Source organism: Cladophialophora immunda (assembly GCF_000835495.1).
Source record: "Cladophialophora immunda strain CBS 83496 unplaced genomic scaffold supercont1.8, whole genome shotgun sequence".
NCBI lineage: Eukaryota > Fungi > Ascomycota > Eurotiomycetes > Chaetothyriales > Herpotrichiellaceae > Cladophialophora > Cladophialophora immunda.
The window spans coordinates 612,965-640,037 of NW_015622548.1; the positions used below are offsets into that span (position 1 = coordinate 612,965).

Genomic DNA, 27,073 nt, shown 5'->3' on the forward strand with positions numbered 1-27,073 from the left:
GCCACTGACGCATTTATTGGGTCGAGCAGGATAAGTAAGTTGTATGTCGGAGACACAGACGCGTCGTCCGTCGTCACCGCGAAGTGATGACCATGCGTGCAGCCAACGGGGGCATTGCACCTGCACGTTATGACGTAGATGATAGGTATGTAGAGATGCACGATTTCGTGGGTATGTCTCCACCCCCCTCCCCGTCTCTTTCCTTCTTCCAATATCTTACTTAGGTGATGCTGTTAGGCGGAGAGTACGAAAAGGCGGGGGAGGGGGAGCGAAAAGAGCTCTTCGACTTTGATAGGGCTGCTGAATGCATTACCAGATCATACCATACTATGTCAATCCATCTCATGCTCTGTCGAGGCCACCATACATATACCATATCATTGATCTTGCTCAATGTCCAAATCGCAGATCCCAACCATTTCCCACTTCCAGATCCAGATCCAGATTCGAGATTCAGATGCGGAAAAAACATGCGTGCACTCGATACACACTTTCGCCTACCTGCCGGCGACAACTCCCGCTTGCCTGCTTGCCGCTGACATCATTGAGTTGCTCATGCACATACCCTCGCTTGAAGATGCGGGACATCTGATACAATCCAATGCGACTGGGCAATATGCGTCCAAGTTCAGCCCAGGGAGAGCAGGGTGAGTGCTGGTTTGTTTTGACTCTGGGGGTTTTGCTCTAACGCTATCCCTGTTGCAGACACCCAGGAACTCTTCTCCGGCGCCAGATCCCCGATTCCGGCTCTTCATACAGCCATCGTCCCTCCAACAGCGAGCTGATGCCCTGCTCGAGCGTCTGTCGCATGCCCTCCACCTTGACGTCGTCCATCTGTAGCTCGCACAGCTGGCCTTCGGTGGTTAGAAAGACTACGCTGTGCGCGATCAGTGTCCACGACGTCTCGCATTCGTTCCATGGGTCATGGATGTCCAGCGCCCCGCCGGCCATTTCGATTTCGTCGTGGAACACGGTGCTGCTCGGCTCCGGGCACAGCTTGACGAACAGCCGCCGGAGCTGCCTCATTTTGCGCACGCACTTGAGCACCTCGTCCACGTGGTTGTAGAAGGGGAAGATGGCCACGAAGTCGAAACTCCTCAGGTTCGCGAAGAGCACATCCCCGGCGGCCGAGTTGTTGGAATGCAGCGCCGTCAGTAGGGACGGGGTCCGCCGTAAGAAGAATTCGTAGGTCGTGTACGCCATCAGGCTGGACCCTTCGTTGACGACCATGTTCTGCCAAGGTCGCGCCACTAAGAAATTGGGCAAATCGTCGTAGTCGATCTGCATCTGGGCGGCTTCTGGTGTCTGGTCGAGCCGGAGGATCTGGAATGCCATGTCAAAGGCCCAGGCGTCGCTGGTCCACGAACAGATGCCGGCCAGCTCGGCAAAGATCTCTGGGGCGGCCACGATGCTGAAGCGGGTCGCGGGGACTTCGTTGAGCAAGCGTGCCCACCACGCTGGATGGATGTGGTTGTAATGGCCCGGCACGTGGGCGACCACACTGACGACATGTTGGGACAGATCATGCCGCTTGAGGAAGGAGAGAAAGTCGGTCAGCAGTAGCGGATGGAGCACGGCATGTTTGAAGAGGACGGGGAGGGTCAGGGCGCGCAGGAAGCGGCATGTCAAGGTCAAGTTCTTGAGGGTGTGTTGGCGGTGCAATGATGCTGGGATGCTGGTCAACTCGATGCCCGCCTCGGACTCGAAGGGAATCAGAGCCGACTTGGGCTTCTGCAGGATGTCGGCATCAAAGGGGCTAGGGGTGTCGAGGAAGGAGATGACACGGCTGAGGATCTCGTTGGGGTGTTGAAGGAGCTGCATTGGTGTGTAGATAGCCGTCCGTGGATGTCCGTTTGGCAAGCTCTGCTCTTGACAGCCTCCAGATATCACATATGCCTCCTTGCGTGCCCTGATTGGGGTTCAACGGCGGGGAGCTGTCGCAATGGAGCCAGCTTGACGATCAACTTGGCGGGCTTTAAGATGCCATTTGCCTGCTGCCTGGTAGTTAGCTGAGACCACAATGGATGATCACAAGTTCCAACGTGGTGTGGTTGTCTTATTCTTACCCCACAGCCGCCGTCGAAGTCGAGGGGCTTTTTACACCAGACCTGAGACATTGGCCCTCAGGCCCGACTCTGTTTGGTAATATGTGTGCCGCCTTAGTGCTTGAATCTCCATGCGGGAGTGATTGGCCCGGTTGGACAACGATGGCTGGTCTCGTTGAGCAGCGAGAGACACAAGCCTAAATCATCACCAGTAGCGTCATCGTTCACTATCGTCACACTTTCCCCGCAGGACATACACAGACTCTCTCACACACGAGATGACCAGCTTCCTCACTTACCCCTCCCTTCATTTGTGTCTCCTCATGTCTCTTCTATGAAAACGTCTATGCCATAACCGTACAAGTCTTTTCCCAAGGCGCCCAAGGCTTTCGATTGGCCCGAGCTGCCTGACCGACTGACCTGCAGCAAAAATCTTCTCCCCAATCGCGGGGTAAAGCATCTACTGGCTACCTAGGTAGGTTTATATGTGGTTTGTTTGTTTATTGCATCAGCTTTTTCCATTCTCCCCCCCCGCTTCACTTCTCTCTCCAGCACCCGAAGTAGCTTTGATGACCTTTACACTCGACAACCATAGTATTTTCTCTATACCGCGTTGCATCGTTTGCAGGACAGACAGCTCGTGAAGCGCAGCCCCCCCATCCCACGCTCTTCCGTATAGAACAGAAGTCGAGAGACACGCACACCCAGTAACAACCATGTCCTTCCCGCTGCACCGCAATCCGCCCTTCCGCGCTGAACACCTCGGCTCCCTCCTGCGCACCGAGAAGCTGCTGGACACGCGGCACGCCTGGGAGGCCGGCAAGGCGTCGGCGACCGCTCTGCAAGAGGTCGAGGACGGCGACATCAAGGACATTGTGGCGCTGCAGCTCGAGCTGGGCTTCCACGCCCTCACCGACGGCGAATATCGAAGACATATGTTCTGGGGTTCATTTTGGCCCGGGCTCGAGGGCATGACCGAGATCGAGCACCCGGACCCAGACCTCTTCCGCATGTACATCCCGGACATCGCCGCCTTCACCGAGGAGGGCTATAAGCCCGGCGAGACCGTCCTGTGCACCGGCAAGATCAGGCATAAGGGCAGCACCTACACCGCCCAGTTCGACTTCCTGAAGGGCCTCGTGCCCCAGGCGCAGTGGAAGAACCTCAAACTCACCCTCGCCGCCCCCAATTGGTACCACCTCCGGTACAAGCAGGGCAAAGCATACCCCGCCGACGTGTACAAGAACGATGACGAGTACTTTGCCGACATTGCCAAGGCGTATCAAGAGGAACTCAAGATTCTGTACGACCATGGATTGCGGAACGTGCAGTTTGATGATCCCAATCTGGCCTGTAAGTGGGCCTCCATCCTCAAGTCCCTTTTTCGGGAGTGAAATGACGTACGAATCTAAACTGACAACTTCCCGGGTGAACAGACTTCTGCTCCGAGGCCATGATCGCGGGCTGGGAAAAGGACCCTCTCAACACCTACTCCACGGATGAACTCCTCGCCAAGTACATCGACCTGTACAACGCGTGCATCTCCCAAATCCCCGCGGACATGCACGTCGGCGTCCACCTCTGCCGCGGCAACTTTGTCAACTCGCGCCACTTCTCCGAGGGCGGCTACGACCGCATCGCCACCCTGCTCTTCCAGAAGCTCAACATGCACACCTACTACCTGGAATACGACACCCCGCGGGCTGGCGGCTTCGAGCCGCTCCAGCACCTGCCCAAGAACAAGAACGTCATCCTCGGCGTGGTGACCAGCAAGTTCCCCAAGATGGAGGACGAGGACGAGATGGTCAAGCGCGTTAAAGAGGCCGCCGGCTGGATGTCCAAGGGCACGGGCGAGAGCGAGAAGGAGGCCCTCAACAGGTGCGGCGTCAGTCCGCAGTGCGGGTTTGCGAGCCATTCGAGCGGCAACGCCGTCAAGAGAGCCGACATGGTCGAGAAGTTGAAGCTGGTCAGGAGGATTGCTGATCGCATCTGGCCCGGGGAGCCGTAGTGGCTGCCGAAATCGACTTGACTTTTGGGGGAGAATTTGCCTGGACTAGGGAGTTGGAGGCCCCTGGAGATGACACCTGTCGGCGAAAGTGGCGTGTTTTCGCGGTCTGTGAAGAAGAGTTTGGGCTTCAACAGCCCAAAGGTTTGGGAGATACAAAAAAGTTGTGAAGGGTTTTTAGTAGCAGGCTTTGACGGCGGCATGGAAACACGCTGGGGGCTTGCATTCAACATCCGTCTGTGTAGCGACTAACGACCGTCGAAGATTCTTATCGTGTGTTCTAGCCTGCGACGATCAGAAGATAGAGAGTGGACGGCTCCGTGGATGATGCTTGCCTGCATATCTCCAGCGGTAACGGGAGACTTGGGCTCATTGTCAGGAACCGTCGTGCAAAACATAGACATCCAGGTCGCCGGAACCATTCCCTTAATGCTGGCAGAAACCACAGCAACCAGGGACGGCCGCGTGATGGGATTTCGCGATGATTTGTCAGCCGTGCGAAGTTTCACACTTCGGCGCTCGTGCGTTCGAGGTACCCAATCTCCTCTGTGAACGAAGCTGGGGACCAATGTTCGTCTCCTTGGGCCCCAGAGGCACGACCTGAGGGGTCATTCGGCCCGCCTTGGTTCTCCATGTGTTTGAGCACCCGCCGCGCGACCAACAGATCATGCTCCGCCCGCGTTGAATTCGCAGTATGGATGGCCCAACGTGTCAGTATGTCGTCGTCCGCGGGGACATTCTCGACGGCGCCGCGCAGCAGTAGCGACATCATCCTGCTCTGCCGGCCGGCGGGTAATGTGGACGCCTTACACGCCACGTGCAACAGGTGTAAGGGCAGGGGTTGGTCCGGGTGGCGCTGTTGCACCACCGTGTCGTAGAGCTCGAGCAGGACGAGCAGGGCCTTGTCGTTGCCCTCTTGGACAGCACTCGCCATGCCCTCGAACATTGCCTGCGGCGAGGGAACCGCGGCGCAAGCTCCAAATCGCACGGCTTGGCGTAGCAGCTGGAGCAGCTTGATGCTCGTGTCCGTCCATGGCTTGCGGAGGACAAGGTTGTCCGGAATGATGTGCGCCGCGAGTACACTCTGCTCTACGTGAGAGAGTGAGACCTCGTTGGGCTGCCCCGGAGTTTGGCCTGCAATATTTGAGAGATGCGTGGTCTCGATAATCAAGGGGGGATGTGTACTTGGAGGGTCGGCTGCTGCTGCTTCATCGTGTGGCTTATCAGGCAGCATGGCTGACCTGAGCCTGAAATGCCTTTCCATGCCGGAGATATCGTCGATTGCCGGCAGAAGAACATCGGGATCGGGTAGCTCGACGTATGCATCAAGGTGCTTCTGTCGAGCTCCCGCAGATCTTGCCGCGGTTAGTTGCTCTCGTTCACGGTGCCAGTGTCTGACCATGGCCAACCGGGCCAGAGCAGGCATGCAGGAGTGAAGAAACTCCCACGTGCACCACCTAGACCTCAGGATGTCTCTCTGGAGACGCAGCTGGTCGTCGAACCCGATCGGCCGGTATGTGGCGGGCAGGAAATGGCGAGTCTCGACGCGAGCAGACGAATCCGCTTCAAAATAGGCGAACAGAACGAGCGCAGAGTAGACCGAGGGTCTGGACAGAGCCCTGGCCAGGTGGACCGACGCTCGAGGGAGGTTCAGCTCCAAGCAGTGGAAGAAGATCTGCTCAATGATTTCGACTGGCAGTGCCTCTAGAGCTGATATGATCCGTGCGGGTTCGACCTCCGCCGTCAGCTGTTTGTGGATGAGGCTGGCTTGCAGGGTTCGAACTCTGCGCGGAGGCTTGAGCTGATCAAGTCGTTTCATCGGCCGTCCACGTCCATTCCGCATGCCGTTATGGGGGTCTGAGGCCTTGCCGCTCCCCCGGCGGGCTTGTCTCTTGGACATCAACATCTTGATTCCAACGGGCAATTCACCACGTCAATTCGTTCACAAGCCGCAATCTTCGGCGAATGCACACCTGGCCCTGAGTTTCCAACCACAGGCATTCACATATTGGCCAGAGAAAGGACGATGTCTAGATATAGCACATCTGTCACACGAGTTGCACTGGAAGGGACTGAAACCGTTGCTTCGAGCTTCGAGGTGAAGAATCACACATTTTGTTCGTGACGGGCAGAGTCAGTGATACCAGCGTCTTGGCAGGAATTTGCTACAGCAGCCAACGCCACTCGGGGTATAAATCAGTGTCATTACAAATCCATTTGCATCTTGTTCTCGAGGCTGCACGAGGCTGAATCACTGGTTGCGAAATCTTCACTTCTAGATGACCACCTACTCAGAACCTTTTGCGGCGAAGAAACCTATCTACTCATCGTCAGTCTATACATTTTCCAAGCCTTGCGCAATGCCTTCACGGCGACTTGGTCTAAAGATTTGCCGACGCCTCCCTCCACTACTCGTTACTCAATGGTCCCAATACATCGACAACGGGACTGGTGCACAAATTGCCCTGGCGGAGCTGGGTAACCTTCTGCCTCAGTGATGCTTGAGAGAGCGCAGAACGCACTCCAATTGCTAGAAGATCCCCAAATCGGATCGCTCGTCCCTCCCTCTGACGTTTAGGCTCCCATCGCCACATCGCCATGCGCAACAAACAATCACCCTCAGCGAAGATTCGAGTCCGTCAAATATGGGCACTGGATAAGACACGGGTTCGCGAACACCCAAAAAGCAATTCACTCCAGTTCGTGCCGGGTTGGGACTTTTGGTCCGCGTGGGTCCTATTCGCCCAGGAGGGAAGGGCGCGACAGAGAAGCTTTCCAACCACGTCCACGACAAACTTTTGTGAGACTTTTGTTGCTCTCGGCGAACGGGGCGCAGACGCTGCAGGAGTTTCTCTGCAACACCAGGTCTACATAGTAGAATGCCGGCTGGATCCCTAGGCTCAGGGGACGTTGGCCAGGCAGCTCTACATCCGAGTGGGGACTCTCTGCTTAAGGCTCATTGTTTCATGTACTCCGTACCTCGCACCTCAAACGTTCTCGGCCCCCAGAAGGCGCTCTGCTGGGTGCGCAAAAGACTCGTCAGGCTGGACGCGTTGATAATGCCAAGAGGTAAGGCGTACTCGAGCTCGTCAATTGATTCGACGAGGGGAGTGATGCGAAATAGACATGCGTAGAACATGTACGAGGAGGGGGGATGGCTCTCGCCTCGTCGAAGCCTCGACAAAGTTGCCCCTCTCGATCGCAAAATAGGCAGACGTGCTGGCACCTTGGTCAGGAATCAGGACGGATCAAGTGATGCTTGGGCGTCCCGATATATCGTCAGATTTGCCACCTGCGGGCGGATCTGGGGTGCATGTCGCTGCAGCATGCCGAACCCTTTTAATTCGTTGGAGAGAATGAACGATGAAAGGCCTCTACACATCACACGACCACGAACGAATATCATAGACTAAGAATCCCTCGGTCTCGCACTGATGGATGTTTCATCATTCACGCCCGGATAGGACCAGCCGGTCGGGCCGAGTTGTATCATTGGGTACGGAAAAGCAAGCTGTGTCGTAAAACTCGTTCCCTGGGTTTGTTGATGCGTCATCGTCATCTCCCTGGCTTGCCAATTCTAAAACGGCCACATCATCATCATCATAATAATAATAATCATCGCGGAATCGAAAACGTCCCCCCCCCCCCCAAATAAAAAGCCTTCGCTCTTCGAAGAACCCCCAAGAATGACTCCCGTCCGTTTCTCAGTCATGGCCCTTCCGCCTTTCATGGCTGTGTCTCCGTCCGTCATGACGGCCGTGACTGTGGCCCCGCTCGTGCGCGTCTCTGTCTCGACTTTGACTCCTCGAGCGGCTGTGGCTGTTTTTCCTGCGGTATTCCCTCTCCCAGCGCTCCTGCTCTCGATCCCTCTTCTCTTCTCTCCACTTCCTGTGTTTGCCATAGTCCTTGCCCCCGACCCAGCCCACCAACGCGCCACCGACCGTGCCGAGCCCTGGGAAAAGCAGATCGCCTAGTAATCCGCCGCCGGCGGCGCCGAGGAAGCCATCGGCATTGGTCGAGCGTGAGTGGTCCGATATGCGACGGGTTCGCTCCTTGTGATTCCTCCTGTTGGGCTCGGGATCTGAGGAATAACCAGACCCGGAAGGGTCACCGTGTGAGGGTCTGTGGTGCGGTCGATGGTGAGGTGGTCCGTAAGGCAGATGTTGATAGGCTTGAGGGACGTATGGACCGGGAGGATATGGAGATAGTTGCTGGACGGGATTGGCTTGGAAATTGGGCTGATTGAGGGCGTATGTCGGCTGGCTTGAGAGGGAAGGGCGATGCTGTCCAGGCGTCGCAGGTGTCGCGGCGAAATGGACTTTGGGTTCGTTGTTGAGTGGTTGGTAGGCAGGAGGAGGGAGATGGGGAGGAGGACCGTACGGCGAAGGCGGTTGAACGCCAAACTGTGGACTCGGTTGGCCTGGCTGGCCGGATTGATAACCAAATCCCGCCTGCGACGAATGTACCGTCTGTGGTTGTGGCGGCACATATGAACCATTGTTATGTTGTTCCAGCGGAGGCCTGGGGGCCGATGTAAAGTAATCTGCGGCTGCCATGGTGGGACGTTTGTGAGTTGCTCTCCCGCTTGAGACGAAGATGGTGGGAGAATCAGGTTCAAGAAAGCCAGAGTTGGTAAGCAGACTTATAACAAGAATAGGAACCACATGCTGCGCAATGTCGATCCGACATAGGAGGCAAGAACCTCGACCGTATTGGAAGACTGCCTGGCGAGGCTAAATACCGGCTCGTTGGAATGTTCGAAGAGGTGGGTAGGTCGAACTTGTCCAAGTCACAAGCGCCTGTCATGCGCCAGCCATGGCAATGGATCTGGGTGAAGCAGGGCGAAGCGGGGATCCTCGCATATTAACTCACACTCTGGGTCTCCCGGACTTTGCTAGGTTTCCCTGGTGCCCTGATCAGCTTCTCAAACTCCGTCTGGTGTTATGGTCCAAGTCTGAACATGATTCGTGGGGCGGGCTACCCTCCCGTAGTGTGGGTGTGGCGCAGGCCCGGGCGATGCCTGAGAGAACTTTGTGTTGCTCAAAGTTCCCTCGCTCTCGCGGCTCGCTGATTTCCAAAGAGACGGGACGCCCGATTTCTGGGGAGCCCCAGCATGCCTTCAATAGCCTCTCGGTCCCTTGATTGTCGCTTGGCTTCGCCTCTACTGATTTCAGGTACTGTGTCGTTTGGGAAACGAGTTGGAGAAGAGAAGAAAAAGGCCTCCCAGCTATCGACGTCATCGAGATGGTCGCCAAGCACGCCAAGCAGCTCATCCCCTTGCCCTTGATTGGCTCTGACAAGGTGTCGACTCCGGAAATTCCCAGCAGGCTCCTTACATAGACCTGTCGGGTTGCTGGATAGTATACCATACCCCATGTACCGTGCTCCGGAATCCATGCTCAAGGGACGAGACAGCTCAATATTGACACAGCCCATGAACACCGGTTACACGACCTTCAAGATGCTCACCGCTTCTCAGGCACTGGACAAGGCGAGCGGCCCCAGCCGAGTCGAACTGCTCCCAGCCCTTGTGGCTAGCTGCTGGTGTACTGCGCCTTGAAACCCGACCTGCAAAAGACCGCCAGCGTACTTCAGGGCCATCGGTGACGGTTCAAAGTCAAAAAGAAGAGGCGGGAGAGGAACATTTGTTAACATTTTGCGTGTGCATACATCTCTCCCGACCCGCCAGTGGCTGCCTTGTGCACCAGAGCTCCTCCCGGCGCCTGATAATGCTTACATATGTCCCTGCAGAATTTTTGTCCAAGCTGTCATAAAAGTACATTGAGCCTCGACGACAAAGGGCCGCGAGAACAAAAGGCTCAAGCAGACATTAGCCGACAACTTCGCCGGCATCCACCAGAATCGGGTTCCACGCTTTGGCTCCGGGCTCTTCCATTTCGCTAGGCAATCGAAACTCGGTTGGGCTGTAAAGATACCAGCCCTTGAGTGCTGCCACTGCCGCTCGTGTTCTGGCTTCGTCCAAGCTGGCACCTGCGCCTTCGCCCAACTGGTCGCTGCCTGAATATATTCCCACCACGTAAACGGGGGTCCTGCTCTTCCGCCCAGTTTCACTCAAAATCTTGGCCACAGGTGCCTGGAATCCTTCTCTTCCACACAGTCGGCTCAAGTCTCTGGTTGGATTCTTAAACTGGAATAGACTTGACATATCCAATTGTCGAGACATGAAGTGATCGCTGTAGAATTTCTTTGCGGCCGCTCTCCCCGCGTGCAAGTATACTGCGCCAATCACTGCTCTCACAAAATTTGTACTGGCTCGTTGTAGAGTGACGCCTTTCGAGGCCAAATCTTCAGACGGAGTTGGCCGTTCAGGAAGTTCACCAAACTGGTCGTTGTGGACCGACTTGGCACTTAAACTTCGTGTCCATTTTGCTCTCGGGTCATTATTACTGCCGCTTGAACCTGAACCCCCATTCCCAAGAGTTTGTTCCGGAGGCATTCTCTTGAATTGCAACAGGCCTGGGTCGACCTCACCTCCGGGTTCAGCGGCAGCTTCCACACCCCATTCTTTAGCCATCTGCGTCAACGTCGCAGGGCCGTGATAGGCGTACATTGCCGCGTAGATGACGGCGAGCGGTAACCTTGGGTATTGACTTATAATGTATTCAGATGTGTAGAATCCCAACAAGTCATTCCCAAGCAGGGCAAAGGCTTTGTTGTTGAATCGCATAGAGCGATCCGCCGAGTCGTCAACAAGGGTTCGTGCCAAAGTTTCGAGGGGGAAACGAGAGGGTAAGGCGAGTCGAGCATGCAAGGCAGCCAGTTTGGCAGACGTCCTTGCGGCGGCGACCGGAGGTGAGGGCAACTTCATGAGTTCTTCCTCGGAGAGATAGGGCCCATCTGTGACTTGACGCAGGGATTCATCTTCGGGATCTGAGGGAGCGGCAGCGGTCGCTTGGAACCGTCGATGAAGGCGAGGTTGACATTGAAGGAGTTCCGGTCTCGTTCGAGGTGAAAGTACAGTGCCGCTCCATCTCAGGAGCCTCAACCTCTTCATGAGAGCTGAAGGAGCTCTTTGCAGACTCTGTAGTGATTCCGCAGTGCCCGGGGGAAGGTTGATGGATATTGGAATCCGGGGGATAACTGGGCGCAGAGGCACTGCGAATTCGATGGTGTAAGAGACTTTTTCTCCTGCGACACGAGACCATTGGAAGTCCAACGCGAAAGGAAATTCGGCTGGAGAGGCTGCGACCAATTAAGCTGCGCCTTGGCATTCAGTCCCAAAGAGGAAGTAGTCTCTTAACTCCGCTTCCTTCTTCTACCAGAACTTAACCTTTGACTCTACAACTATCAAAGGCCGCAAGAGGTATTCATCTCTAGGTGGCTTCCACATGTGGTAAGTTGGTAGCGAGACATCATGGCCAATTTAATCCCATGTTTTGCGACACCGGGCACATAAAGTAACGCAGCACGGAAAGAGCAGAGGACGCTTTCGAGATGACCAGACAATCACTATGGCCGTCCTTCTCACTGGCGGTACCGGTAAGACGTCAATTCGCATTGCCGCTCTGTTGCAAGGTGCAAAGGTGCCTTTCTTGTTAGCTTCTCGCCGAGGTCAAGCTGCGGCGCCGGAGGGGATGCCCGCTGTTAATTTCCACTGGTCGAACCTTTCAACCTATGATGGCCCTTTCACGCAAAGCTTCCCAGGCAACGAAAAGATATCTGCAGTCTATCTCATCTCACCAGAGATATCAGACCCTGTATCTCCAATGAATGCCTTCATTGATCTCGCTGTTGAAAAGTACCAGGTCAAGAGATTTGTTCTCTTGGCGGGTGGCTCTATTGAGCAGGACGGCCACCATGTTGGCAAAGTTTGGCAGCACCTGGTTGATATTGGGGTGGAATATTGCGTTATCCGTGCCACTTGGTTCATGGGTGAGTTACAAGCTTTCTGTCCAACTCTGCGGTGGCTTGCTGGTTTGCTAAAGTTCGGCGAAATAGAGAGGATGTCAGAGCAGGAACACCTACCCACGATCAGGAACGAGAACAGAATCTACACAGCTTGCGAGGACGGCAAGGCTCCATTCATTAGCGCCATTGATATCGCCGCCGTGGCATATGAAGTTCTAACCTGCGAGTCCCCTCAGCATTGCGACTACCGGCTGCTAGGACCGGAACTGTTGAGTTACGATGAGGTAAGGCCCTGCGGCTTGGCGAAGAAGCTCCAACAACAGACTCAGGCTGACTAGAGGAACAGGTCGCTGCGAAGTTGAGCAATGCCTTGGGCCGCAAGATTGAGCATGTCAGGCTATCTGCCGAGGACAACATTCAGAGATACATCAAAGCCGGCTTTGCCGAACAGTATGCCAGGCTGCTGACCTGGCTGGAAACTATGACGGCGCAAGGGGCTGAAGAGAGAATGAACAAGGATGTTGAAACGGTGACGGGCAGGCCGCCGATGAAATTCGACAACTGGGTGGAGCTGCACAAGGATGTATGGCGGTGAAAGCTGACATTTCTGCGGTTTGGAATGTGTTCTGAAAAGAGCAGCAATAGTTACTTCTGCCACGTCAATTCCATGGAAGTGATCGAAGAGACAAGAAGCAAAATCCAGAAAGGGGAATACTGATTCGAGAAAGCGTAGTCTGGTGTCACATAGCTACCGTTTGGGTATATCGTCGAGGAGGTAGTCGAGCATCCTTGGTCGTCTTTGGTAAAAGGCACCTGCCTCCATTCCGAGGCTCCGAGGCAATTTGTCCACATTAACAATCCGCCGTAGTAATATCAATAATGGACTGCAGTTGCTGGCCACAATCTCACGGCGGGGAGTCTTGGCTCCCGCAAGGCTTGGTGGATTTCTTGTCCTTTGGTATAGCTATGGCTATTATTGGGAGTCTGATATAGTAAGCACTTCTAGAAGCCAAGACCGGCGGAGTGGGAACCTGGGATGGCGACTAACATGGGCTAAGGGCGATTTGGTCCCCTCCCGTTGGTATGGCATTGGCACCAGGGTGATTTGGGCTCCTCCTGGTGGTATCGGGCATGGCGACATGCATTCCGCCATCGAGCCAATGGATATAGTCGCCTTGGCGAGCGCTTTGTCACGCTGCTACTTGCCGGGCGCAGTAAAAGCGCATTTCTCGATTAGGAAGTGTGTGTAATTCACCCAGTGGATATTGGTGACTCTACCTTGGGTATGGACCGTCGACTTCGTATGTGCGGAATGGACCATACTAATACTAAGAGCCCGAATCGGGTCGAGGGATGTGTATAAAGATGCCATATAACTCCCGCCAGTCAATACGGATCTTCTCCCCCATCATCACAACACACAACCAACAACCAACCAACCTACAGTCTTTCCTTATCTTTCATTTTCTTTCCTTCTTTCCTTTGTTCTTTGGGCCCAACTGCTCGACACTCTTTCCAGCATCTAATAAGAAAACACTTAATTCCAAAAGCTTCAACCGCAAATCACATATCCAACAATGCATTCCAAAGCCGTCGTCCTTTCTCTTCTTGCCGCTTCCGGCGCTCTTGCTGCTCCCCACAGCCGTCGCTACTATGACGACAAGGTCACCGTCGCCCTTAGCGATGGAGGTGAAACCGGCGCCCAGGTGACCCTCGAATCAACGGTCCGAGACATGGGGGCCCCGGCCATCAGTGGTCCGTTCAACTCGATCGAGATCCGATTGGGCGAGGATGTCCAGAACCAAGAGCTCCGTTGCCAGGCTCTCGACAACTACGGATATCCCATCGTGGCCACCCGCGGCACCAACATTGACACCACCTTCTCCGATGCCGACAAGGGTCCTTGGACCTTCCGCCAGGCCAGCTATGTCAGCGAGGTTGTCTGCGACCCTACCTTTGTGAAGATCGACCCGGCCTCTGACGAGCTCAACCTGCGCGTCATTCTCGAAAGCCAATCCACCGAGACCGGCTCGCAGACATCCCTCCCTGCCGGATACCGCGCCGAGTCCGCCCCCGTCGCCACGAGCGGTCCCTTTGAAACCGTCGAACTCTCAGTCGGGTCGTTGGTCGAGCAGCAGAACTACCGCTGCCAGATCCTCGATCTCTACGGCAACCCTCTGGTCGTCCTCAGAGGCGCGAACAGAGACATCACCTTCTCTGACGCCGATAAGGGTGCTTGGACCTTGGAGACCCCCAGCGAGGTCAGCGAGATCATTTGCGATCCTACCTTTGCATGAGCGATGACAGGTGATGTTCGAGTTGGCAGGACAGGAGGAGAGGACATAGGTGGCTGGCAAGTGATGGCATAGATGGGTCTGGTTATTTGAGTTGCATAGCGATTGGCGTTTTGTTTTTCTTGTTAGCATCAGCGACCGGCGTTATATAATTTTCTGATTTAATAGACACTCCTTTAGCAACATATAGTCACAAGAACTTATTCTGTGATCCAGACGATGCGCACAGTCTTGTTATTCTTGAAATGATGGGCTCTAATTGAACAGGTAGCGAGATGAGGTTCGAGGCAGAGGACTACAATCGGGAACTCGCGAGCTATCTATAAGCTCCTCCGTAGACTACGGTCTACTATCTCCACTCGTAGAGTGCATCTGTTCATAGGCCGCCGCTCTCAGATTTCAAGCCTCACAAAGTCGCCAATTGATTTCAATAGACGGATTGATTTAGTCTACACGAGAGATCCAAATATGCCCGACTTATCCCAATACCAGAATGTTTTCCGGATCGCGAAGCCAAACGCCCCTAAACGGTCGGGCCAGGCAGCCAAAAGCAAGCATCAATCCAATGGCCTCCCAGAGCAAACATCTGGCGGCCCTGCTCCCGACCACAACCGCAGTCTTGACGACGGGGACAATATCTCTAAGGCCCAATCTCGACTACAAAAGCTCGAGGAAATGGTGACGATGTTGATGCAGGCAAATCAAGACACAAGTGGGCAGGGGAGCCAGGCCACGCCTCCCTCTCCAGGAAGCAGCCAGCGCGCAGCGTCGACAAGCGCGCCACCCAACACGGCGACGGCGACAGCGCCATCAATGGCGGATACTTCCCCCGTGGCATCAGATCCGATACCCAACGGCCATCTCGATATCAGAGGAACTGAAACCAAATACCTCGGGGCTACTCACTGGGCTACAATTTTAGAAAATGTTCGTTTGCCTCTTGTTGCTCTTAGCCAGGTCGTCACCCTTACCACGCACAGATCAAAGACATTCAGGAATGTCTTGCACCGGAACCAGGTGATGGAGAGGACGGAGACTTCTCAAACCACAGAAATGACCCAGATATTGTCCTGTCCGATTTGCAGCCTTTGACCTTGGCCGAGGTCTGCAGCCTGTTGCCTCCCAGACCTGTAGTAGACAAACTACTTTCAGTGCAGTTCAATGCACGGTTTCTACACATCCGTAAGTCCTGCTCCTGGTAGTGATACGGACCCTTCGCTTATCGTCGCAGCCTTCATACACAAGCAGAAATTCTTACGAGAGGTAGTTCTCACAGCAATACCACTACTTGCAGAGATAAGGGGTTGCTGACGTCTGGCAGTATGAATCATTCTGGAACGATCCCTCATCGGTTTCTTTCCTTTGGCTCTCGATACTTTTCTCGTCCATGCATCTTGGCTCTCGAATCGCACGGCCCGAAGAAATCGATTTCTTCCGGTCGCTCAAAGAAGCCTCGGATCTGTTCTTGACATGCGCGGGTCGAGCTTTGGTAGCTGGGCATTATCAAAAGGCGCGGCCCTACAGTGTTGAGGCTATGCTGCTCTATGCTGTTAGCAGGTTCTTCCAGCAGGGTGATTCCGAGACCGAGCCCTGGTTGTTGATGGGGGTGGCAGCCCGCCTTGCTTTGAGAATGGGATACCATCGAGACCCCAGTCATCTGGCTCACATTTCGCCGTTCGAAGGGGAAATGCGCCGAAGAGTATTCTCCACCGTGCAGACCTTTGAACTACTCCTTTCTTTCCAGGCAGGGCTTCCGGCCATTATCCACGAGGAGGGCTGTGACACTGCACCTCCGGGCAACCTGTTCGATGAAGACTTTGATGAATTTTCCACGGCCATTCCACCGTCGCGACCGCTCACGGATCCAACGCCGATGCTCTACTACTGTTATAAAGGCCACCTAGCGCAAACATTCCGAAAAGTGGCGCGGCAGGCTCTGTCGCCAAGAGTCCCAGCCTATGCGGATGTCTTGAGTCTAGACGGCGAGCTCCTCAAGATCCGCGCAGAAATACCGCCGAGCCTTAAATGGAGGCCTCTCGGCTCTTCCGTCACAGACGAGACTCACATAATAATGCACCGGCTCAACCTCGAGCTGGTCTATCAGAAGGGCATGATGATCCTTCATAGAAGGTATCTGAGTCATGAGAGGATGAACCCTGCCTTCGAATATTCGCGGAATGCCTGCATCACTGCGAGCGTTCAAATGTTGCGATATCAAGCTGAGGTTGACCAAGCTACGCAGCCTGGAGGTCAGCTGCACAACAGTCAATGGACGACGTCGAATCTGGCGCACCATGATTTCCTTCTTGCGGCCATGATCACTTGTCTTGATTTGTACGAATCCCACCGCCAAACTCGTACAAAGGCCTTGTCAGCCCTAGACTTGGACGCGCAGAGGATAAAATACGACGCGCTAAAAGTCTCGCACGACATTTGGCAATCACAAAAATCAACCTCATTAGACGCTAGGCGAGCGTCGAACATTCTAGCGATCATGCTCTCGAAGATCCCTAGGCCAGGCTCCCAAATGCAGGAAGAGTTTAATGGAACCCACTCTGCAAGCACCGATATCACTCAGCCGTTGTCGCAGGTAAGCTTGGACGCTGTGAGAACCGCAAGCACGAACGAGAGCAGATCAGAAGGCGAGCCCTCGGCTCCAAATGACCCCTCAATCTTCCTGTTCGACAGTGGGCATTCAGCATCCCAGGATCCTGCGTCTCAGGAGTTTCTGGATGTGATCTTTAGCGATTCAGACATGGTCGACTGGGTGAGTTCTGGCTGCTCTCTACTGCATTCATTGTCGTTGCTTATCAAGCTTTCGCAGGGCATTCTAGATCAATACATCCAGGAAGGCTCAACACCGATGAGGTCGTTCGACTTTTGAAGGCTGACCAGAAACGGAGCCATAGAGTCTTCTGGACAGACACTGTTTGGGACCTTTGTGCCGCCACTAACTCCGGGTTGCCGTTTCCAGACCATTCCCTGGATTGGATCATTGCTCCAACAGGCAAGTTGACCTACAGCAGGCAGATGGAATAATAAGTGGAACCAGTGCATTATCTCCCAACCGCTTGAGCCATACCAAACTCGAAGCATGAGAGAAGGGCCTCTCATTCGGGATGATTTCGTCCCGATCCCGACGAGGAAAGGGCTTGGCAGCTCGGATCCGAGTCGTTGTAACATGAACGCTGCAGCCTGGACATCACCATCAATAACTATTTCCCATCTCTGCAGCACCCAGAGAACCGGCCTGTTCTATATTCAGTCAAAATCGTGGGCTTCAAAAATGTCTCTCGAGAACAGAGCGGCTTTCTTAGACGGACCCCGACAACGTCTCAGAGTGGGGCCGGCCAGCATTGGGAAGCCCAATGCCGCAGAGATCCTCGTCAAGAACCATGCCGTTGCAATAAACCCGATCGATGGAATCACCCAAGATCTGGGCCTGTTCGTCCAACAATGGCCCGCAATCCTTGGACACGACATTGCTGGGGAGGTGGTTGAAGTGGGTGAAGGAGTGACTCAATTTGAGCCCGGAGCGCGAGTCACAGCGCACGCCTTGGGCCTCGTCACTGGTAAACCCGAGCATTGGGGGTTCCAAGCGTATACCGTCGTCCAAGCACACGCTGCAGCTTCTATTCCACCAAGTATGAGTTACGAGGACGCTGCTGTAATACCTCTTGCCTTCTCCACGGCGGTTGGAGGGCTTTATCAAGATGGATTCCTGGGCCTGCGATTGCCACAGCAGACTGGTGAGAGGACTGGCCAGACCCTCTTGGTTTGGAGCGGCAGTTCGAGTGTAGGAAGCGCAGTTATTCAGCTTGCCGTTGCGTCCGGGCTGGAGGTCATCGCAACGGCATCTCCGAGGAACTTTGACCATTGCAAGTCGCTGGGCGCAAGCGCAGTTTTCGATTATGCCGATGAGAATGTCGTTGAACGACTGGCGACCAGACTGCAGAGTTGCAGCGTGCTCGGCGCGTTTGATGGTAAGTTTCGATGGAGATCAAGTTCAATATCCAAACACATAACTAACACAGACTCTCAAGCATTTGGTACAGAAGAAAGCACTCGGAAGGTTGCTGAAATCCTCTCCCGAATAGGAGGTGGCTTCATCGCCACGGCGGGACAAGCACCAGAAGAACTGCCCAATAACGTCAGAGTTAAGCAAAGTAAGGCATATGGAACATGGCTTCAGGGAACTTTGCTAATGTAACGTCAGTGCTGGCAGCCTTGGTCCCGGGCACAGATGTTGGCAAAGCTCTTTGGAAGTATCTGCCGGCGGCATTGGCGAGCGGCCAATACAAACCCGCGCCTCGTGCAAATGTCATCGGTGAAGGTCTGGACAGCATTCAGACTGGAATTGACAGGCTGAAACAGGGAGTGTCTGCAAGTAAAATAGTCGTCAAGTTGTAGATACGGGAGGTGGCACAATCGAGCAAGGTGGGAGGAGTAATAGATACATCTTCATAGACTCAAAGGAGAAAGTGTGCCGAGGGAAGCTCTCCTCGGCCAATCACAGCTGATCCTTCAAACTGCACCTCAATTCAATCACCTTCCAGATCCTCCATACATTGTCAAGCTCATCCACAATCACGATCCAGCTTCCGACCCTCACCCCTCCCTATTAATCCTCACACCCGCCGCGAAACCTCACCAGCCTCACAGCAACGATGGGCGGAGGCGGCAAAGTCGCGTACCCGAAGCACGTCTGGTCCCCCGCCGGCGGTTGGTACGCACAACCTCACAACTGGCGAACCAATACGCTGGTGATGGGCGTGGTGATTGCCGCGTGCGCGGGGCTTGCCTGGAGAGTCTCGGCACAGCGGGAGGTTAGGACCAAGATGCCCGAGAAGGACGTATTTTTCCCGAGCCGGTAGTAAGTCATCCCCCCGAGCACGAGGTGGTTTCTTGGGCGTGGGGTGGGAAAATGGCGGAAGAGGAGGTCAGGATGGTGTGTGAGGGGGGGCTGCGACAGTGTCAAAGTCGTGTTCGAGGCGGATATAGCTTGGGGACCTGTTTACGCCGTGTGCCAAAAGGGGCCATGTACTGACGGCTTTCCAGTTGGAGCAGACAGATAATCGAGCACGAAAAGGCGCAGAAGGGCCAATAGGCCATTGCCGCCTACCTCCCCCAATCCACCCCCCTGCCGGACCAAAACGAACCTCGACGAAATTAAACCATTATTTTACCTCGAAGAATAACTCCGTTGTACATACTTCCACAACACTTGGGCAAGGCGCGGATTTGGCTGGATGATCACGACTATGCGAAAGCCAGTGGAGAGCAAGGAGGACTGTGAAAGAGGAAGCCACCCCTGGGGACTCCATTACAGAGAGTGTGAGCATCGGGAAGCAGGAGGCAACGACTCTACAACTGTACATATATCGACACGGGCAATAGGCGAGATGCCCTGCCTCGCTCGATCAATCAATCTTGCAGAAAACGGCTAGTTCAAGGTCTTGACTGACAAAGCACTGATGCACACGAGACTTCAGAAACGGGCCGCGTGAAAATTTGCACTGTCGAGGTCTAGCCGCATGAGCCTGAGAGTTGAACAGCTATATGGGCCCTCTCTCTTCGTATGTACTTGCGAAACCGCTCCGGATATGCTTCTCCGTTCCAGCAGTCGCCATCTTCCGCCGACACCGTAGGCATGCCCGTCTGCTCGATTGCGTATCCCGCGGCGACCGTCGCGTGGAGCAGGCCGAGCAAAAGCCCTTTCTCGCGCAAGGCGGACTCCCCGGGGAGGCGTAGCTCTTGAAGAACGGCCTCATCCGGTGTTGTGGTGCCGGCCATGCCCATGGCCAGCGCTCCCAAGAACGTATTCCCCCCGCCTGTAGGGTCCACGACCTTTTCTTTGCTTTGATGGTACGCCGGGAGGTGAAACCCTCGAGTCCGCCCGACGTACGTGGTACACCCGTGGGCGCCTTCTCGGACCACCAGCGCCGTCCTCAGGGGCTTCTTCTGCCGTCCACCATCTCGCCCGTCCAGCCCTAGCAGGTTCTCGACCATGCGTTCCCGCGACGAGAACCCGGGCATTTCGTGGAAGAACGACTCGAACTCGTCGGCGTTGGGGCTCACCACGTCCACGCACGCCGCCGCCTCACGCAGCCGCGCCAGCTCCTCGGGCGTGCACAGGTCCGGGATGGGCTCCCAGACGAAGATCGGCCGGTCCTCCTCTTCTGCGTGCGTGGCGGGACCTCGGCCCGGGAGCAGTCTCACCCGCCGCTCCAAGACGCCGCGCACGAGCGCCATGCACCGCGCGGGCGAGCAGACCATGTGGAACGCGCGCGCCAGCACCTGCTCGTCCGACAGGGAGGTTTCGTCCAGCCGGCGCTTGGGGGTGAGGTACTTGAACGCGCGCAGCTCGTTGGGGCCGTACCCGTTCCACGCCGTCGTCGTCATCCGGCCGCCGTCGAGGCGGAACACGCAGCTCGTGCGCCACGCCTCGATCAACCCCCTGAACTCGGCCGGGAAGTCGGCGCCCATGTCCACGATCCAGCTCACATGGGCGGCGTGGCGGCGGCCGGCGGCCAGTCGCGCGCCCAGCGCCGCGTATGTGCCAGCGCCGCCGATGATTCTCTCCTGCGGCGCTTGGGCGTTGTTGAGGTATTCGATCCTGTCTGCAGTGGCGCCCGGAAGCGTGGTCAGCTGAGGATTGATACGTGTGTAGATAGGTGTCCTTTAGTAGAAGAGGTGCCCACTGACCAATGATGAACATGCCAAACGTGCAGAATGCGAGTCTGTCTGGAGGACTTCCTCCATTGCTCATTTGGGCCATATCCTGCTGACACCACCTCGCTTCCCTTCTCGAGAGTTATCCCTCACGTTTCTTTTCCCTGCTTAGCATCCGGGAATAATGGCTGTCCGGAGGGGGGATTCGAGAAAACCTTGCGGGATGTCCAGCCTCGTGGATATCTCCGGCGGCCGAGAGATGGCAAGGCTCGCCAATCAACGGGTGGCGATATGGAACATGCCGTGTGCCTGTGAAGGAGTGTGTTCAAGGTAGAAAGGTGCAATATATCTCATCGTTCACATTCTATTCTCAAGCCGCCAAATAGCCCCTAGAGTATCCACGGTGAGACGTCACAAATATGCCCGCCTACCGCTGGACCATCACGTCGAAAGCACTAATATGACCATGAGAGTACTACGGAATACCCAAGATAACATCTGAGAAAGACGCACTTGAGTTATTCGAAGTAAACTCCAGCCAAGTCTTCCACCTCTCTGTTACCCTACCAATGACATTCCCTCCCCGTCAGTTCATAATCGAGCTTCTCCATCCGTCCCTACCACTCTTATCACCATGAGACTTCGGGATGAGCCGCGTTGGCCGACGGGTCCAGGATGTGCCTTCAAGACACGATGGCATAGTAAGGAGTAGAAGGCTTTTTCGCCCTGGCGTGGGCGAAAAACTTTGCAAATGCTATTAGTTGCGCTTGGTTTTTGACGAGGACCACTTTCTGTTCCGATCTGCAGAGAGCAACACACCGGGCCACCTGGTTGGACTTGTGCGGTCGAAGTAAATGACAGTTCTCAGAATATTCCACGCCGCCTTCGCCTTCCACCAGGATATATTGTGAGCTCTGAAGCAGCAAAAGTCCTTCTTTGGAGTCTGATTCGGTCTGTAAGAAGTCCCCATTGAGATACCGTGTTGCACCCACTAACATCTGCAAGAGATTCGCCGGCGATATCGTGACCGTACCTGAATTTGAACTGACTTGGTACCAGAACGACAAGGTGTCGGCCTTTTCTTCCGCAAACGCCTTGAGGCTTAGTGGAACTGTTGAAGTGTCTTGATCAAGCTTGTCAATGCCGTCGACAACTGTGGTACGCCTTGCTGCATAGTATTGCTGTCTTTCTGATCTGGATGAAAGGTCATACACTGCATCATAAGGCCGCGAATCGTACTCGATGGACCCTGATCCAACGTGGACAATCATGGCTTGCTCAGCGCAGTCTGTCAGCTTTTCTAGGGTTTTGACGTAGAGATAAATCTTTCCGTCATTGATCGCACTTTTTTGAGTTGAACTTTTATTTTGTAGAGTCGATCCAGTAAAGAGGTTCGCATACGCTGCTAGTCTCGGTCCGATGGCCAGGAGATCCCATCTAGTCATGTCATGGTCGAAAGTGAAAATGCTGTCCCTCAAATTGCGCCAGTTCTCGTACATGTTCATCAAAGCGACACCTTTTGGACGCAGTGGAGAGTTCAAGACCAGGTTTGACAGAAGAAAGGCTAATCGAAGACTGACCTCTGTGATTCCTATCATGCACCACTGTCTCTTCTTTCTGGTAGTCCTTGATCTTGGCTTAGGCTCATTTTTAAGGCATAAATAGCAAGAACATGCCAGGCAAATGGGGCTCAAAGATGTCGAATATTCGTATTTGAGCCCTGCGAATGTGGATAGTCCAGTTTCCTCAAGGACCGTAGACTCCCGGAAGAGTCGTGCCTGCGCAGGGCGCAATTCTAGTAGTTGATCGAGGATAAAGCCTAGAAATGAACGAAGATCACCGAACCGTTGGATTAAAGGGGTGTGAAACACCAGGATTGCGCAGCCTAATGTGAATGACCTTGCAAAGAGCGCGGGGAGGCGATTTCTGTATTGCGTGACTCCGGATAGACTAGGTAATTGTGGCTCTGGTGGCATCTCGATGTCCTCGGAGTCAGTATCTTCGACACCAACCAAATCTAAAAAATCGTCGAAGAAAGTTTGTGACAGCATCGAATCCCACTCCAGCCTTCCACCTAAAAATGTCACGTCAGGCAGACGCGATTGCTGGTTGCCGAAGCATTCGTTAATGAATGAAGTTCCCGAACGAACGAAGATCGTTTGAGCAACGCATTCCAAGCTTGCCGTAGGCTGTCCCTCGCCCTGGAACTCGAGTATGACCTGACCACTGTGCAGTCTGGTATCATAGTTGATGTATAAAAGGGAGCCATCTTGAGACCGTACGAGCACCCGTAAACCGAGGACAAACTCTGCCCAAGCGGCAACCCAGCTGCAAGCTGATCCTCCACGGACAGACACAGAGTCGAGCCTTCCGCTTGAGACCCGTCCTATCGCCAGAATAACCTGGGCCAGATCCGTGGGGTGGCTAGGACTGTAGTCTGTAACACCACCCAGTCTTCTGAAATGCTCTAGTCGTAGGCCCAACGAGCTTTCATTGAAGACGACTCCACAGACTTTCATGAGAGATTTCCACTGGGTGTACGAAGGTCTCAGTCCTTCGGGGCTCCCAGAAAGCTTCGCAATTTCGACTATGACCAACGCTGAGATCTCATGAGTGTATGCCTCACTTAAGGCTCCGCAAAGCGCCACTAACGCCGAGCCCTCTGACGTCTGGACCAAGTCTCTGAGGATATGTCGAATCCCGATTCCGAACCAGATGATATCTCCGAAACTTGAGAACGCAGTCAGCTTCTTGACTGCCTCGTCGAGGACCTTTTCTCCATGTACACCAAGAGGCAAAGCGCCGCACATTGCTTGTCCAAACGCAACAGTAATTGGATCGATGCCCGCGTTCGCGAGTCGGCTTAGGATCGAAATCGAGGCTGAAAATGGTGCTTTGGAGAGCGCTACCCAGTCAAGCTGGCCCTGTTGAGTGAATGAAGTGACATTTCCTTGAGCAGGTACTGGAACGACGGCGGATACCTGATTTTCAGGCATTGTTGGCGGTGAGGCCTTCCAAAGGAGGGGCTCTCCCGATTAACGCCTGGAGATGAAATCCAGGGGATTGCAGGAGGAAAATTTCGGCTAGATACTCTACCGCTGATGAAATGCTCCAGTCGGCCTCTTGGCTTCACGAGTCTCTCTTCCTAGAAACTGGTTGACAGGAGGTGTCTGTGGTAGTTGATGGAGAATAACATCCTCTGATCGGAGATTTTCAGTCGCCTGCACTCGACTTCTGCGGCTGAGAGGCAGCGAGCCGCAGTCCGCTGGGCCGACAAGGCAGCCGTCACAAAGGCAGTGTACCAGTCTGCATTGGGTGAGTCTTGTGCCACATGCTGTTCTTGTGGTCCTCTCGTATTTGTCCGCTTAGTTCCTTGGGCACAAAGTTCTCGCTTGGGGCGACTGGTGGGCACAGTTGTCGTTGGCTGCCCGAGTCAACAGGGATAGTTGGAATTGCGACCAGGCCTACGTGTCACCCAGCCTTCGATTGGACTGTGCCCAAGGACTCGTAGAAGACCCGCACAGTCACAGGGTTTGTCCCCTGAGGGGATGATGTAGAATGTAGTCAAAGCAGACTCACTATTGTAGATTCGACAAGCGCCACTCACCTGTTTTCTTCGGAAGGCGCAGGTGAACTGAGGCGGGAGCGTAAGGGCAGGGCATCCACAACACCATATCTGAACGACGCAGGTACCTAGCTGGAAGATACATGGCTGTAGCCGATTGATAGGAGGTCTGATTTGACTCCAGGTCTGTTTTGTGAGCATTTGGTGGTCTGCAGCTGCTGGCACAGGTGGAGTTATAGGTAGGTACCTAGGCTAAAGACACCTTCCTTAGCCGTCCAAGCATATATATACCTAGTAAATAATGGGGGGTTTCCACTCTCAAAGATTAATCACTACGATAAGTCTTCGCCCTTCTTCCCGCATTACCACTGCGCCCTTGTGCAACATCCCGCATCCCCATGAAGTCAATTATTGCTGTCCTTCTCGATCCTTCGAGGCCTATCGCCCAGACCTGCCCGAGACCAAAACAGAATCATCCGCTTCTTTCCACACCACACCTTGTGATCCAACCAACCGCCGCATTTCACACGCGGTCACAAGGCTCAGGCCACGGGACTCTCACACCGGAGGTTGTAGGGGACAGTAAGACCAGTACAGTTCAGTTCAGTTCAGTTCAGTTCAGGCACGCGCCCCGCTTTCCGTCTGCGAAAAAGAAAGAAAAAAAGTCTTTTCAGGTAATAGCTTTTAGATCATCGAATCCTACGTCAAGCCCTGGCTCGCGTCGCCAGGGTGTCACCAACCCTTTACATAAGCTTTATGCACCTTGTCACCACTTGTCATTGTAACAAGGCGTGGATCTCAAAAGGTTCCGGAGGCTTTTTGTCGATCAGGAATTCAATTTTCTATTACAAAAGAGAAAAAAAGGGAACAGGACGACTCCCGGTGCTGACCGTGGGTAGCCACCCCTCCTTCTTTTCCCTTGCCTCTTTAACTGTGTCTGTGGCCGCTTATCATTGTTGATATTGGTATTATTTGTCCATCGGTGCATCGCCCGGGGTACTTTGGAGAAGCCGAAAATATTGTGTCTGTCCTGTCTATAACTGATCCAACATTTGCACGGACTAGTTTTGTCCGGAAGAGGCACATACGGGAAAGCAATGATAGAAAGGAACCACCTCGAGGCAGACGCCATGCCTCCCGTCAAGCAGCCGTGGATCGAGACGCCGCTGCTCGAATCTACAATCCTGTCCAAAATCGCCGGCTGGTAAAACACAACCCCCCCTTCTCCATGTTAACGAGCGCAACCATTTTGCTAACCCGTGGGCTTGTCGTTCAAAAGTCGCATCTTCCTCAAACTCGAAAACCTCCAGCCCTCGTCGTCGTTCAAGTCCCGGGGCATCGGCAACTTGATGCTGAAAAGCATCCGGGAACAATCAGAGTCCGCCGCCGACGACAGGCCGCTGCACTTCTACTCTTCGTCGGGAGGCAACGCGGGGCTGGCGTGTGTCACGGCCGCGACGTCTCTGGGCTACGCGTCCTCGGTCGTGGTGCCCACCAGCACGGATGAAGCCACGATTGCAAAGCTACTCGCCGCGGGGGCGAGCGAGGTGATTTCGCACGGCGACAGCTGGTTCTTCGCCGACCAACATCTGCGGGAAGTCGTCATCCCCGCGGCGGAAGCAAAGGGGGAGAAGGGGATCTACATCCACCCCTTTGACCATCCCTACATCTGGGAAGGCGCGGGGACCATGGTCGAGGAGATCAAGAAGCAGATGCCCGAGGGGGAGAAACCGGACGGCATCGTCTGCTCCGTGGGCGGCGGCGGCTTGTTCTCGGGCATCATGCACGGCCTCGACCGCGTCGGCTGGGCCGACCAGGTCCAGGTCCTGCCGGTGGAGACATTGGGCGCGGACTCGCTGGCGCAGTCGCTGCAGAAGAAGGAACTCGTCACGCTTCCCGGCATCACCTCCGTCGCGACCTCGCTGGGCGCCATCCGCGTGGCCGAGAATGCCTTCCGCCAGGCCCAACGACCCGCCGTCACGTCCGTGGTGCTCGACGACGCCGAAGCCTGCGCCGCCTGCTGGCGCTTCCTGGACGACGAGAGGATCCTCGTGGAGCCGGCCTGCGGCGCCAGCGTTGCCCTGGCATACGACGGGCGGTTGAAGCGGGTGCTCAAGGGGTTCGGACCTGATTCCAAAGTCGTGATTGTTGTTTGTGGCGGGTCCAAGATCTCGTTCGACCTGTTGAACACGTACCGGGACAGGTACCAGCAGCGGAGTGAGGAGCTGGCAAGGAAGTATGAGCAAGAGAACTGAGATGGCCGGATGCACCCTCCTGGAGATGAGGCAGCATTATTTTCCCCGACAGTGCTGGATGAACACCAAAGATAAAACAGGTTGACGAGCTTTCGAATCAAATAAAGGAGGAGAAATTAAAGGACAGGAATAAAATACAATCAACAAATGAAGTAACGAACTCACGAACTTACCTTCTTGTATGTCTGTCCTCGTCAACCTCACCACGGCTGCTTCCCACGCATGAACCGTCCCATCCTAGAGCCTCATCGCCGTCCATGCCTCTTTTATTCATCCTCTCTTTTCTCTAATTAGACGTAACGATGGCAACGACCGTCCCGACCGCGCGGTGGAGGACGAATCTTCGTTAGGGTTGTTATGCAAGCATC

The 27,073-nt window shown here is 54.7% G+C and overlaps 13 protein-coding genes across 13 annotated transcripts; 7 read left to right on the forward strand and 6 right to left on the reverse strand.

The window, feature by feature from the left end:
- Window positions 1–286: 286 nt before the first annotated feature.
- On the reverse strand, window positions 287–2,190 carry PV07_12268 (uncharacterized protein). The gene is made up of 2 exons (XM_016399782.1): window positions 2,067–2,190; window positions 287–1,994 (listed from the first exon to the last, which is right to left on the reverse strand). The coding sequence occupies exon 2, from the start codon at window positions 1,819–1,821 to the stop codon at window positions 691–693; it is 1,131 nt and encodes a 376-aa protein (XP_016242594.1). The 5' UTR covers window positions 1,822–1,994; window positions 2,067–2,190; the 3' UTR covers window positions 287–690.
- A 389-nt stretch (window positions 2,191–2,579) lies between these two features.
- PV07_12269 (uncharacterized protein) lies at window positions 2,580–4,531 on the forward strand. Its single transcript, XM_016399783.1, has 2 exons — window positions 2,580–3,398; window positions 3,482–4,531. The coding sequence occupies exons 1-2, from the start codon at window positions 2,762–2,764 to the stop codon at window positions 4,051–4,053; spliced, it is 1,209 nt and encodes a 402-aa protein (XP_016242595.1). The 5' UTR covers window positions 2,580–2,761; the 3' UTR covers window positions 4,054–4,531.
- On the reverse strand, window positions 2,636–6,159 carry PV07_12270 (uncharacterized protein). The gene is made up of 2 exons (XM_016399784.1): window positions 4,386–6,159; window positions 2,636–4,335 (listed from the first exon to the last, which is right to left on the reverse strand). Exon 1 carries the CDS (start codon window positions 5,954–5,956, stop codon window positions 4,556–4,558), a length of 1,401 nt encoding a protein of 466 aa, XP_016242596.1. The 5' UTR covers window positions 5,957–6,159; the 3' UTR covers window positions 2,636–4,335; window positions 4,386–4,555.
- Window positions 6,160–7,700: 1,541 nt separating this feature from the next.
- PV07_12271 (uncharacterized protein) lies at window positions 7,701–9,290 on the reverse strand. Its single transcript, XM_016399785.1, has one exon. It carries the CDS (start codon window positions 8,604–8,606, stop codon window positions 7,755–7,757), a length of 852 nt encoding a protein of 283 aa, XP_016242597.1. The 5' UTR covers window positions 8,607–9,290; the 3' UTR covers window positions 7,701–7,754.
- A 111-nt stretch (window positions 9,291–9,401) lies between these two features.
- On the reverse strand, window positions 9,402–11,213 carry PV07_12272 (uncharacterized protein). Its single transcript, XM_016399786.1, has one exon. It carries the CDS (start codon window positions 11,063–11,065, stop codon window positions 9,881–9,883), a length of 1,185 nt encoding a protein of 394 aa, XP_016242598.1. The 5' UTR covers window positions 11,066–11,213; the 3' UTR covers window positions 9,402–9,880.
- Window positions 11,214–11,510: 297 nt separating this feature from the next.
- Window positions 11,511–12,599, forward strand: PV07_12273 (uncharacterized protein). The gene is made up of 3 exons (XM_016399787.1): window positions 11,511–11,943; window positions 12,010–12,203; window positions 12,266–12,599. The coding sequence occupies exons 1-3, from the start codon at window positions 11,523–11,525 to the stop codon at window positions 12,512–12,514; spliced, it is 864 nt and encodes a 287-aa protein (XP_016242599.1). The 5' UTR covers window positions 11,511–11,522; the 3' UTR covers window positions 12,515–12,599.
- A 654-nt stretch (window positions 12,600–13,253) lies between these two features.
- Window positions 13,254–14,570, forward strand: PV07_12274 (uncharacterized protein). Its single transcript, XM_016399788.1, has one exon. It carries the CDS (start codon window positions 13,497–13,499, stop codon window positions 14,214–14,216), a length of 720 nt encoding a protein of 239 aa, XP_016242600.1. The 5' UTR covers window positions 13,254–13,496; the 3' UTR covers window positions 14,217–14,570.
- A 111-nt stretch (window positions 14,571–14,681) lies between these two features.
- Window positions 14,682–17,097, forward strand: PV07_12275 (uncharacterized protein; the record flags this gene model as incomplete). Its single annotated transcript, XM_016399789.1, has 5 exons — window positions 14,682–15,140; window positions 15,194–15,395; window positions 15,445–15,476; window positions 15,535–16,980; window positions 17,038–17,097. The coding sequence occupies 5 exons, from the start codon at window positions 14,682–14,684 to the stop codon at window positions 17,095–17,097; spliced, it is 2,199 nt and encodes a 732-aa protein (XP_016242601.1).
- Window positions 17,098–17,307: 210 nt separating this feature from the next.
- Window positions 17,308–18,623, forward strand: PV07_12276 (uncharacterized protein; the record flags this gene model as incomplete). The annotated part of the gene is made up of 3 exons (XM_016399790.1): window positions 17,308–18,196; window positions 18,257–18,379; window positions 18,430–18,623. 3 exons carry the CDS (start codon window positions 17,308–17,310, stop codon window positions 18,621–18,623), a joined length of 1,206 nt encoding a protein of 401 aa, XP_016242602.1.
- A 139-nt stretch (window positions 18,624–18,762) lies between these two features.
- On the forward strand, window positions 18,763–19,819 carry PV07_12277 (uncharacterized protein). The gene is made up of 2 exons (XM_016399791.1): window positions 18,763–19,086; window positions 19,272–19,819. Exons 1-2 carry the CDS (start codon window positions 18,881–18,883, stop codon window positions 19,318–19,320), a joined length of 255 nt encoding a protein of 84 aa, XP_016242603.1. The 5' UTR covers window positions 18,763–18,880; the 3' UTR covers window positions 19,321–19,819.
- Window positions 19,660–21,114, reverse strand: PV07_12278 (uncharacterized protein). The gene is made up of 2 exons (XM_016399792.1): window positions 20,919–21,114; window positions 19,660–20,833 (listed from the first exon to the last, which is right to left on the reverse strand). Exons 1-2 carry the CDS (start codon window positions 20,989–20,991, stop codon window positions 19,740–19,742), a joined length of 1,167 nt encoding a protein of 388 aa, XP_016242604.1. The 5' UTR covers window positions 20,992–21,114; the 3' UTR covers window positions 19,660–19,739.
- Window positions 21,115–21,257: 143 nt separating this feature from the next.
- PV07_12279 (uncharacterized protein) lies at window positions 21,258–24,688 on the reverse strand. Its single transcript, XM_016399793.1, has one exon. The coding sequence runs from the start codon at window positions 23,879–23,881 to the stop codon at window positions 21,569–21,571; it is 2,313 nt and encodes a 770-aa protein (XP_016242605.1). The 5' UTR covers window positions 23,882–24,688; the 3' UTR covers window positions 21,258–21,568.
- Window positions 24,689–25,137: 449 nt separating this feature from the next.
- Window positions 25,138–26,866, forward strand: PV07_12280 (uncharacterized protein). The gene is made up of 2 exons (XM_016399794.1): window positions 25,138–25,654; window positions 25,730–26,866. Exons 1-2 carry the CDS (start codon window positions 25,548–25,550, stop codon window positions 26,703–26,705), a joined length of 1,083 nt encoding a protein of 360 aa, XP_016242606.1. The 5' UTR covers window positions 25,138–25,547; the 3' UTR covers window positions 26,706–26,866.
- The last annotated feature ends 207 nt before the right edge of the window (window positions 26,867–27,073 follow it).

What these genes read in the sequence shown, in the direction of transcription:
- PV07_12268 (XM_016399782.1), bottom strand. Translation starts at nt 1,821, where the DNA reads ATGCAGCTCCTTCAACACCCCAACGAGATCCTCAGCCGTGTCATCTCC.
- PV07_12269 (XM_016399783.1), top strand. Translation starts at nt 2,762, where the DNA reads ATGTCCTTCCCGCTGCACCGCAATCCGCCCTTCCGCGCTGAACACCTC. An exon ending in TGATGATCCCAATCTGGCCT is followed by an intron (nt 3,399 to 3,481) that starts GTAAGTGGGCCT and finishes CCGGGTGAACAG; the next exon opens with ACTTCTGCTCCGAGGCCATG.
- PV07_12270 (XM_016399784.1), bottom strand. Translation starts at nt 5,956, where the DNA reads ATGTTGATGTCCAAGAGACAAGCCCGCCGGGGGAGCGGCAAGGCCTCA.
- PV07_12271 (XM_016399785.1), bottom strand. Translation starts at nt 8,606, where the DNA reads ATGGCAGCCGCAGATTACTTTACATCGGCCCCCAGGCCTCCGCTGGAA.
- PV07_12272 (XM_016399786.1), bottom strand. Translation starts at nt 11,065, where the DNA reads ATGAAGAGGTTGAGGCTCCTGAGATGGAGCGGCACTGTACTTTCACCT.
- PV07_12273 (XM_016399787.1), top strand. Translation starts at nt 11,523, where the DNA reads ATGGCCGTCCTTCTCACTGGCGGTACCGGTAAGACGTCAATTCGCATT. An exon ending in CCGTGCCACTTGGTTCATGG is followed by an intron (nt 11,944 to 12,009) that starts GTGAGTTACAAG and finishes TCGGCGAAATAG; the next exon opens with AGAGGATGTCAGAGCAGGAA. An exon ending in AACTGTTGAGTTACGATGAG is followed by an intron (nt 12,204 to 12,265) that starts GTAAGGCCCTGC and finishes CTAGAGGAACAG; the next exon opens with GTCGCTGCGAAGTTGAGCAA.
- PV07_12274 (XM_016399788.1), top strand. Translation starts at nt 13,497, where the DNA reads ATGCATTCCAAAGCCGTCGTCCTTTCTCTTCTTGCCGCTTCCGGCGCT.
- PV07_12277 (XM_016399791.1), top strand. Translation starts at nt 18,881, where the DNA reads ATGGGCGGAGGCGGCAAAGTCGCGTACCCGAAGCACGTCTGGTCCCCC. An exon ending in GTATTTTTCCCGAGCCGGTA is followed by an intron (nt 19,087 to 19,271) that starts GTAAGTCATCCC and finishes ACGGCTTTCCAG; the next exon opens with TTGGAGCAGACAGATAATCG.
- PV07_12278 (XM_016399792.1), bottom strand. Translation starts at nt 20,991, where the DNA reads ATGGCCCAAATGAGCAATGGAGGAAGTCCTCCAGACAGACTCGCATTC. An exon ending in GTTTGGCATGTTCATCATTG is followed by an intron (nt 20,834 to 20,918) that starts GTCAGTGGGCAC and finishes GCGCCACTGCAG; the next exon opens with ACAGGATCGAATACCTCAAC.
- PV07_12279 (XM_016399793.1), bottom strand. Translation starts at nt 23,881, where the DNA reads ATGCCTGAAAATCAGGTATCCGCCGTCGTTCCAGTACCTGCTCAAGGA.
- PV07_12280 (XM_016399794.1), top strand. Translation starts at nt 25,548, where the DNA reads ATGATAGAAAGGAACCACCTCGAGGCAGACGCCATGCCTCCCGTCAAG. An exon ending in CTGTCCAAAATCGCCGGCTG is followed by an intron (nt 25,655 to 25,729) that starts GTAAAACACAAC and finishes GTCGTTCAAAAG; the next exon opens with TCGCATCTTCCTCAAACTCG.